This window comes from Chrysochloris asiatica, unplaced genomic scaffold (genome assembly GCF_000296735.1).
Source record: "Chrysochloris asiatica unplaced genomic scaffold, ChrAsi1.0 scaffold00077, whole genome shotgun sequence".
Taxonomy (NCBI): Eukaryota; Metazoa; Chordata; class Mammalia; order Afrosoricida; family Chrysochloridae; genus Chrysochloris; species Chrysochloris asiatica.
The window spans coordinates 10,926,550-10,937,453 of NW_006408595.1; the positions used below are offsets into that span (position 1 = coordinate 10,926,550).

Here is a 10,904-nt window from a genome sequence, read left to right on the forward strand (position 1 = left end):
ATTAATGCACAGTGCCACACCAGGACTCCTATAATCAGGTAGATCATCAGAATTATTGATTTCTTCTCTTACATATTTAAATGTATTCTTGTGAACTAGAAAATGGAAACTGAAAATATACCATTATACCAAATGAATATATAAAACTAAACCAAGACATTAACTAGTATGTGTGGCTATCTGTGAAACTTTTTGTCTTGACTGGGTTCTCTGTTACTACTGCAATCACTTGTAAATCCTAAGGCAAGATCAAGAATGTAGTTTTGTAGCTTGGAATTGCCAGTTACGCAGAATCCTAAGGTCAAAATCATGACTAATAAAACCATGTATTATATTTGTGCTTGCATTTTCAAAACAAAAAGCTTTTGAAAGGAACACCACACATGTTTTGTTGTATGTGTGTGTGTTTAAAATTATTAACAAAAAAATTGTCCAATTATAAATAGGTATCTATGAAAATTAATTTTTTTTTCATTAAATTTAGCCTGTGATTTATTGGCAGATCAATAGACAAATAATGTGATTGACGTAATCCCTTTGTTGACTAAGCTTCTTTTGTTTCCTCATTAGGAAGAAGAGCGTGTTCCCTTTACCACCTGGGGAAAATGCATACGTATAGCCCTATGTGCAAGTGCTGTCTTTTTCTGGGTAAGAGTTTGACTTCTTTTTTTTTCTCTCTCTCTCTTTTAATATCTAATTTTAAATGCCAGAGAAACTCAGAGCACAGCCTGCAAAGGATATAGTCCTGTAGAGCTGTTCACAGAGAACTATTAAGCACCACCTGGAGCAACTCCTGAGGTTTCAAAATACCCTCATTTCTTCCTCATCTTTTCACAATGGTTATTTCATTTTCTTTCATCTCGTTTGTTTAGAATCAGATTAGTGTTTCAAGATTTTCTAGTTTCTGGTGAAGAGATCAAATGAATTCCATTAAGAATTCTAAAATTTCCAACAGCAACAAACAAAATAATGGCCAGGAATAGTCTCTAAAAAATGAACAGAAACTATCTAAGAAAATTTAAAACTACTGAGAGATGGGGAAAAGCCTTAAATAAATGAAAATATGGAATTTCTAAAATGTTGGGTCTTTTGAAATTAGTTTGGGATTATTGTTAATCAAGTTATGTTTGCAATATAATACTTTAGTGAGGGTTGAATTGACTCAAGAACAGAGAGGCAGATTAAAAAATAGGGCACGAAGCCCAGAAGTAGGCACCCATGTCAGCAATAATTCAATATATGAGAAGGCAGCATTGTAGATCAGTTGGATAAGTAAAGATCATTCAGTAAATAGCAATGGAGTGCTTTGGGGGAGAGGGGAGTTTAAAACTGCACCATAAGGCACACACCAAATTAAAATTCAGAAACATTAAATAAATGTAAAACTGTAAAGATCTAGAATAAAATATTGTTGGATATATGATTTCTAGATTTGGAATGTCTTTCTAAGCCTAACTGCAATAGATTGTATTTCAGAGAGAAATATTTAAAGGTTTCCATTTATCAGAAGTATCCTAAGTACAAACAAAACACCAGAAATAATATTTTTGGTACATGAAGCATCTCGATCACCCGTAAAATAACACCAAAGATCTCAGTAGCTACAGAGGCAGAGAGTATGAATAGACAGCCTCAAAAGAACCAATACAGTAGCCAGTAAACATGGAGGGGGTAGGGGTGGGGAATAATGTCACCTCAGTAGTCATTCAATCACTGTATCTTAAAATAAGATATAATATTGCACCCTCAAATTAGCAACTGTGTTCAAATGCTAAGGCTCAGTGTCCATGAGAATGAAGTGCAGTGATTAGCTACTGTAATAGTTGTTGTTAGGTCATAATTGACCCTTGAGTCAATTCCAGCTCACAGTGATCCTAAGTGACAGAGTAGAACTGCCTTGTTGAGTTTCCTTAGCTGTCATCTTTCTAGGAGTAGGTCCCCAGGTCTTCCTTCCATGAAGCTCTAATCGATTCTAGAACTGCCAACCTTTCCGTTAGCAACTAAGCTCTTAATCACTGCACCACCAGGGCTCCTTTATTCTCTTAGTGTTGTTGTTAGGTGCCATCTAGTCAGTACAGACACATAACGACCCTGTGCACAACAGAGGGAAACACTGCCTGATCTCCCATCAACATCACAACCATTGCTATGTTTGAGCCCATGACTACTGCCACTGCCAATCCATCTCATTGGAGGTCTTCCTCTTTTTCTCCAACCCTCCTCTTTAACAAGCATAATGTCCTTCTCCAGAGATTGGTTCCTTTTGATATGTCCCAAGCATGAGAGACCAAGTCTGGCCATCCTAGCTTCCAAGGAGTATTCTGGCTATACTTCTAACACAGATTGGTTTGTTCTTTTGGCAGTCCATGGTACTTTTAATATTCTCCTCCAATACCATAACTCAGATGCATCAACTCTTTTATAGTCTTCCTTATTCACTGTCCAATTTTCGCATAAAGTGATTGAAAATATCATGGATTGAAGGGTCAGGAATGCCTTAGTCCTCAAACTGACATCTTTGTTCTTGAACACTTCAAAGAGGTCTTGTACAGCAGATTTGCCTAATGTAATATGTCGTTTAATTTCTTGATTGCTACTTCCATGAGTGTTGATGGTTGATCCAAGCAAAATGAAGTATGTGACAACTTCAGTCTTTTCTCCATTTATAAATGGACGCTATTCTCTTAGTAGGCTATTGGAATTTGACACTGCTCCAGGCTTCTTGAATGAGTTTTACAGCTCTAATCAAGGGCCTTAGAAATATTCATATGCTTTAATCCACTAATCCAGTTTTTAGAAATCTCTAAACAGGAAATATTTTTAAATGGTCAAGAAAAATTTATGCACAGATATATTTATCATAGTGTTGTTAAGTGTTTTCAAGTCACTCTGACTTATAGCAACCCTATATGGGGCTTCTGAGGAGTGGCTGGTGAGTTTGAACCACTGAATTTGTGGTTAGCAGTACAGTGCTTATCCTACAGTGCTACATGAGACTCTGTTTATCACATTTTTATGTATAATATATATGTTCACACAAAAAACAGCCAAAAAACCTACTTTCAAACACGTCAGTACAGTAGAGTGTTGTACAGCCATGAAAAAGTGTGTTCATGAAAAGATTTTGTGCGTGTTCAACATTCAAAAATGGGGGTGGCAGTGGGGACAAGGGAAAATTCACACAAACTACAGGGCTAAAGACAGAGAAAGAGGTGTTCCCTAAAATAAAACCTCGGCCCTCCTCTAGGATGGGGATTAGACTCAGGGCAGCAAAGGCAACCAATGTCTACTACAACATGCTTTTAAGTGTTCTATAGTAAGCATGTATTAACATTATAATCAGAAAAGTATACTGAAGATATCATCACCTCTGAAACTTGGGGAGAGTGAATGAAAACACTAATTGCCTCCTATAAAGAAATATCAAGTGTGTTGATACTTTAAAAGAGGCAGTTTGTAAAAGGACTGAAGTGAACTGGATTCAGTCTACACCACATGGGCAGCAGTGCCATACAAGGGTTTGTGAGCCTATTGACAGACTTGAGAATCCCAGTTCTTTTACTACTGTCCACTTAATCTTAGGCAAATTGCTTCATCGCTTTGAGTCCCTATTTCTTTATCTATAAAAGAGAGAATTGTTGTGGAGATTAAAAAAGAGTGAGCTGAAAGTTAACTATTATAATTACGTAATAGTTATAAAAATTATTATAGAAGGTGCCTCTGGACAAGATGGCAGAGTAGGCAGATGTGCTGACCAGACCCTCTGCAACAAAAGCACAGGAGATCAAGTGAACCCAATAAAAATGGTGATTCTGGAACCTTGAGCTTCAGAAGACAAGATAGAGAGGTGGGTTGAGTGCCAACAGGAAGAGGAAAGTGAACCACAGTGGCACACAAGAGAGAAGAAAAATGAGTGGGCTGTCACCTGGCCTGCAACGATGTGCTCATGTTGAGCTGTTGCAGGTAGCTGTCCATACAGCAGCGTGGAGGCACAGGATGAGCTGGAGGTTGGAGGCAAGGGAAAGGGGTGAGCAATATGGTTCTCCCTTGTTTCCATACCCTCCTTGAAGCAGGGGGCTTGGCCAGTCTCCGTTCTCACCAATCCAGCGACCAATGGCACCCCTTCTGCGCAGGCTCTGCTCTGCCTGGCATCAGTTGCCAGGCACACCACCCCTGCTTCTGCAAGGGTATGAACCCACCCTGAACTGTCTTACACAAACAGTAAACAGAGAACTGAATTCATACTTTCAGGCTCTATCATATCCACTAGGAGACAGGTGATAGGTGCCTGAGAACACACCAACATACAATCATAAATATAAGTACAAGACCACAATGTCTCAGAGAAAAAGGACAGTTTTAGCTTACACAAAGAAACAAGACAGCATATTTCAAATAAGTCACCAAAGTATAGAATTAGAAAATATGATATAAGAAATGGTTTCAGAACTACTTGATAAGGAATTTAAAAGAATGATATTTGGGTTCCTTCAATAGATTGAGAGAATGATCAAGAAAACTGCTGACAAAATCAAGAAAAATGCAGGTGAAACTTTAGGAGAATTCAGGAAAATACTATAACAACCAATTGACAAATGAAAATTGGAAACCATACAAAAACATCAATTAGAAAACCAGAAGATTAATACTAAGACTTCAGAAATTGATAATAAATTGAAAGGACAAAGAAATACAGTTGAATCAATGGAAGTCTAAATTAGTAAACTTGAAGACAGATTTCTCACTCTTCATCATAAGTCTAAAATGTATGTGGGGCATCATCAAGAGTAATAACTTACATGTGACTGGAATTCTAGAACAAGAAGAGACAAAAAAAAAAAAAAAAGAGAAAATTGTCAGAGTTGTTGGGAGAAAACTCTAATAGCAAGCATTATGAAAGATGAGAGGATACACATGCAAGAAGATGAATGAACTCCAAACAAGGTAGAACCCAAAAGAAAGTCACTAAGACATATTATAATCAAACTTTTCAAAACCAAAGACAAGGACAGAATCCTGACAGCCCCTCAGGGAATGAAAAGTTACAGGAGGACTAAGCTCTAATTTCTCAACAACAACCATGCTGGCAAGAAGACATATATAAAACTCTGAAAGAAAAAAACTGCCAACCAAGAAACATATATGCAGCAAACTTGTCCATCAAATATGACAGGCAAATTAGGACATTTCCAGATAAACAGAAATTAAAAGATGTTGTAAAAAACACACCAAACTTATAAAAAAAATATAAAGGGAGTTTTGGGACAGAGCGCCAACAACAGACAACAACCTAAGATTAGCATAAATGACAGTATCACCCAGAACTCAACCCAGATACAAAAGTATTCAAAGTAAAACAAACCTGTTGTTGTTGGGTGCCATCGAGTTGATACTGGCTCATACCAACTCTATGCACAACAGAACAAAATACTGCTTGTTCCTGTGCCAACCTCACAATTGTTGCTATGTTTGAGTCCATTGCTGCTACCACTGTGCGGATCCATCTCACAGGGGGAGCTTCCTCTGTTACTTCAACCCTCCACTTGACCAAGCATGATGTCCTCCTCCAGAGACTGGTCCCTCCTGATAATATGTCCCAAGTATGAAAGACAAAGTCTGGCTCTGTCATATCCTAACTACAAGGAACACTCTGGGTATACTTCTTCCAACACAGACTTGTCTGTTCTTCTGGCTGTCCATGGTACTTTTAATAGTCTCCTCCAACACTGTAACTCAAATGCATCACTTTTTCTATGGTCTTTCTTATTCAGTGTCCAACTTTCACATGCATATCAGGTTGTTGAAGATACCATGGTTTGAGTCAGGTGCACCTTAGTCCTCAAGCTGACATCTTTGTTCTTGAAAACAAACCTACAATGCTAAAAATAGGGAACTAGAGATACCAGTTTGCCACAACAACAAAAAACTATAAATAAAAACTGCAGTTCATTTAGCTACAGAACTTGCAAATGAAGCGGAAGTAAGTAGATATCAAGAAAAAACAAACAAAGATAAACCAACTGTAACCCTAAGGAGTGTGGTAGTTCTGTAGAATGGCACTGAACTGTGAACCACAAGGTCAGTGGTTCAAGCCTAGAGCAGAAAAAAGATAAAACTTAATGCTCCCGAAATTTTTACAATCTTGGAAACCTTATACAGGATTGCTATGAGTCAGAATCCACTTTACCACACTTAACAATTTAACTGTAACCTGAAATTAATCCTGGTGTGGCTCTGTAGGTTAAGCACTGGACTGCTAACCTCTAAGTCAACAGTTCAAACTCACCAGCTTCTCTTCAGAAACCAACTCAACAGCACTTAACAATAACAAAAAACTAGACCAATTCTTACTCCTAGCTCAAGCCCTACCTATAACACTAACTCTGGTCCTAACTAAAACCTTAATACTAAACAAAGCCCTACACCTAGCCATACTCCTAAGCCTAATTCCTTACTCTTATCCCCTGCAAAAAAAGAAATGTTAAAAATTATTATAGAGATAAATTTAAAAATATATTTAAATGACCTTGTGGTGAGAGTAGAAGATTCTGTATACCTGCTCTAATACATTTTCCTCAACATTAGCTAATTTTCACGTACACTCAACACACATCCTAAATATATTCAGTTCACAAGTATTAAGCCTTAGCTGTGAAGGAAGAGAGATTACAGGGAAAATAGATTGCCTTCTTTACAATCTGCTTAAAAAGTAAGAAAAATATCCTTCTAACACTTTGGAGTCCTATTGTGGTGCTGTACAATAAGCACTGGATTGTCAACCTCAAGGTCAGCAGTTCAAACCTACCAGCTGCTCCTCAGAAACCCTATACAGGGTCTGTATGACTTGGAACCTACTCGAGGGCACTTAACAACTCTACTTTGGTTCACAATCAGACCCATTGTGCTTTTCATATTTTGTTAAGTGCTGCTGAGTCAGTTTCGACTCAGTGACACCGTATAGGGTTTCGGATTTTCTTGATAGGAGCAGAAACCCTCAACTTTCTCTCAAGCCGCAACTGGTGGATTTGAACCACCAACCCCACAGTTAACAGCCCAACTTGTAGAGATAGACATTTAACTATCAAGCAATTCTATAAACTAGGTGCTAGTACTTTTTTCCATTGTGGTGGTGTGGGAAGCCATCAAATCAACTCCGACTCCTAATAATCCTATATGACTGAGTAGAACTGCCCTTAGGGTTTTCTTGGCTCTGATCATTTCAGACATTACCGAAGCTGACAGCCAGGTCCTTTTCCCATGAAGCCACCGGGTGGGTTCAAACCACCAACCTTTCGGTTTGCTGCCAAGCCTTAATTGTTTGTACCATCAGGGCTCCTTTTACCCACTGTACAGAGGAGGAAATAAACACTTCACAAGATTAAGTAATTCAGATGCTGGGGTCTGGCTCCCTTTACTGCTCTCCACAGGTAAAGAGAAGCCGGTGGGCTGTTTGTGAAAACCATATTATGTGACTTGCTTGGTCCTGAAACCTCCACACCTGGTAGCTTTTCTCTCCTGGCAGTTTGTATGTGTACATGGTGAAACCCAATGAGTACATGGTTCTGGAGTATGTCCAAGAAAGTATAAGGAAAACAATTTAAAAGTATAGAAAAAAAACAGCATTGTCTAATGGCCATACCTGTGTACCAGAATTAACAGAACTTCTAATGTGCATTGTTCAGTGGCCAGAGAAAGCCTGCCTATCAAGGAAGTAAAAATCTGCCATGTGTAAAGTTGGCTTCAGACACCCCCTACAGAAACTGGGGACTGTGCTATCAGTATTACCATGGATTAGTGAAATGAATCTGCAGGTGTGGATGGCTGCCATTTAAGATCTGAATGTGAAAAGTATGAACCTTTATCAGTAGATCCTTTGCTCGTACCTAGAGTTAACTCAGACACCTCCTTGCCAGCCCACTTCTCTGGCCTTGTTCAGAATCTCACCTGCAACAGTGATTAAGACCATAGCTAACACCTGCTGATACTTGAACCCGTTAAAGCTTCTCTATAAGAAGGAAACCTATTCCCTGAATAGATTATAAGTCAGGAAAAACACACTAATTCATAACCTAAATAACGCAGTAATTGTAGAAAAGATGTTTTCACTGGAGCTGCTATATCAGACACATTTCCTTCGACCAGAACAGGATCTCAGGTATTCTATGTTTACCCTGTCTGAAGATATGAATGCATTCTCTTCTGACTTCCATCATTGTTCCACCACTCTTGTGGCACTTAGGTGAGATTGACGTCACATTACACACGCACCTTGTCTGTTTCAGCATGGGCCCAGTTTTTAACATGCTCGCTGGTGAGTCTCATGCTGCTGTGTTTTATTTATTGTGCTTTCAGATCCTGTTGATCATTGCTTCAGTTATTGGGATCATTGTCTACAGGCTCTCGGTGTTCATTGTGTTTTCTGCAAAAATTCCCAAGCACTTTAATGGAACAGACCCAATCCAGAAGTATTTGACTCCACAGACAGCCACGTCCATCACTGCTTCCATCATCAGCTTTATCATTATCATGATTCTGAACACCATATATGAGAAAGTGGCAATAATGATTACTAACTTTGGTAAGCTCCTACTGTTGTTGTTATTGTATGCCATCAGGTTGATTCTGACTCCTAACAACCCATGTGACAGAGTAGAGTTGCCCCTTAAGCTTTTCTTGATTATGAACTTTATAGAAGCAGATTCCCAGTTCTTTCTCCCCCTGAGCAGCTGGGTTGGTTCAAATTGCCATCTTTTTTGCTTGACTGCCAGGTGGTTAACCGTTGTACCACCAGGGCTCCTTTAGGTCCTACTATAGCTATAAAATTTTTCTAATTTTGTGTGCCTGGTAAAAATATAGACTGTATTTTTGAGGCATTTCAATTCCAGTATGTTCCATATTTTAGGAATTTCTAAATGTAAACATATTTTTTCTAGCCTGTATAGAAAATTAATTATACACAGCTTTGCATAGTAAAGGGACAAAGTAAAGACAATCATTATAATGTCCAAGCTCTGTGTAAACAGATCAGTACTGAATAATATTTTCAATTACATTAGCTCATGTACCCTATTGTTGAAAGTAAATAGTCTCTTTATTGCAAATAAGTGAAATAGGGTCACGGCTCTAGTAGCAAATATGTTCCTCTGTTGCTGAGAGGACAAGCAATCACATTGTTGCGTGTCTTCCCCCATGCTGTTCATATTAATATAGCTCCATTCTCATCAGTTCTGGCTTTTGTAATAAGTGTTTCTTCTCGCTGGCTTGTTTCCCAGGCAGCTGTATAGTGGCTAAAGTTAAGTGCTTCCCACACCCTGTCCAGCTCATTCCCTGAATGGTCTGCTTAATGGTCTTTTAGAAATGGTCAAACCAATTCAAATTCCAAACTCGGAAGATAAACTGTCTTGTCTTCCCCAAATGTTTCTAGCAAGTCGAATTTCTTTTCTTTTTTTTCTTTTTGTATTGTTTTGTTTCCATCAACAGAACTGTCTTATTTTGATTCAAAAAGACAAGAGAATATGATTTAACAGACTGTTCAGAAATAGATTTCTGTCAATCTGGACTTGAGAGAAGGCAGTTCTGACCCAGTTGATTACATTGTATTTATACATTTTAAGGAACAATTGAACATTTTTTTTGCCACGTGGGAAATTCATAGGGAGAAAAAAAACCAAACTCATAACAATGTGCAAACTTAGAATTAACACAGTAGCTATATTAAGGAATTCAAAACAACTTAAATGGAAACAGTGTGAATTGGTTTTTTTTAACATGTTAACTCATGTATCAGTATCTTTGATTAGGGTCTGAAAGCTGTTTTAAATCTATCTTTGTTTTAACTGCAGAACTCCCAAGGACCCAGACGGATTATGAAAACAGCCTCACAATGAAGATGTTCTTGTTCCAGTTTGTCAACTACTACTCTTCATGTTTCTACATAGCATTCTTTAAGGGCAAATTTGTGGGTTATCCAGGAGACCCAGTATATTGGCTGGGAAAATACAGAAATGAAGAGGTGTGAATCTACAATTATAGTCTCATGATAATTTAATCTACTTTGTGTTTTCTCTCAACTGCTTAATGAATAGTTTCTTCGCTAGATTTTCTATTTTAGCCTAGATGGAAGAATAAATATCAGAAAAAATGAAATGATGAAATTAATGAATTTCTTTCAAGTTAGGTCCATTTCAAATTTAAATGGGATTTTCTTTTTTTGAAATTGCAGTGTGATCCAGGCGGCTGTCTCCTTGAACTGACAACTCAGCTGACAATAATAATGGGAGGGAAAGCAATCTGGAATAATATACAAGAAGTATTACTTCCGTGAGTATTATGTTGTATAAACTTGGGAGAAACATGTGGCTTTCTGTTCCCTCAAAAATTTACCACTTCAGAAACCCTACAGAGGGTCGCTATGACTCAGAACTGGCTCAATGGCAACAATCATCTTGGGAGAATAAGGCTAGGGATAGATCATCCCACCCATCGAAATTATTTGCTGCCCAACTCTAAAATGGATTTGCGTCTATAGTTTTTAAAGGTCTCCAGACTAGATTTAGTCACTGAAAACTTTATGAATAGCAGAGAAACACTGTCAGATATAGTGCCAGAAAATTAGCCCCTCAGGTTGGAAGATACTCAAAATGCGACTGGGGAAGAGCTGCCTCCTCAAAGTAGAGTTGACTGTGATGATGCAAATGGAGTAAAGTCCATGCGAGAAAACTCCGCAGGACCTTCATTTGCTGATGGGACACAACTCAAAATGAAGAGAAACAGCTGTAAACATCCACTGAAAATCGGAACATGGAATGTACAAAGTATGAATCTGGGAAAATTGGAAGTTGTCAAAAATGAAATGGGACACATAAACATCCAGATCTTAGGCATTAGTGAGCTGAAATGGACTG

At 38.2% G+C, this 10,904-nt stretch overlaps 1 protein-coding gene across 1 annotated transcript in view; it reads left to right on the forward strand.

Moving 5' to 3' along the window:
• The window catches only part of ANO6 (anoctamin 6), a 283,578-nt gene that overhangs the window by 239,366 nt on the left and 33,308 nt on the right, over positions 1 to 10,904 (forward strand). Inside the window, exons 12-15 of the mRNA XM_006865322.1 lie at positions 571 to 648; positions 8,353 to 8,578; positions 9,843 to 10,012; positions 10,223 to 10,320. Coding sequence (XP_006865384.1) covers positions 571 to 648; positions 8,353 to 8,578; positions 9,843 to 10,012; positions 10,223 to 10,320 — 572 coding nt within the window. The remainder of the gene's footprint in view (positions 1 to 570; positions 649 to 8,352; positions 8,579 to 9,842; positions 10,013 to 10,222; positions 10,321 to 10,904) is intronic.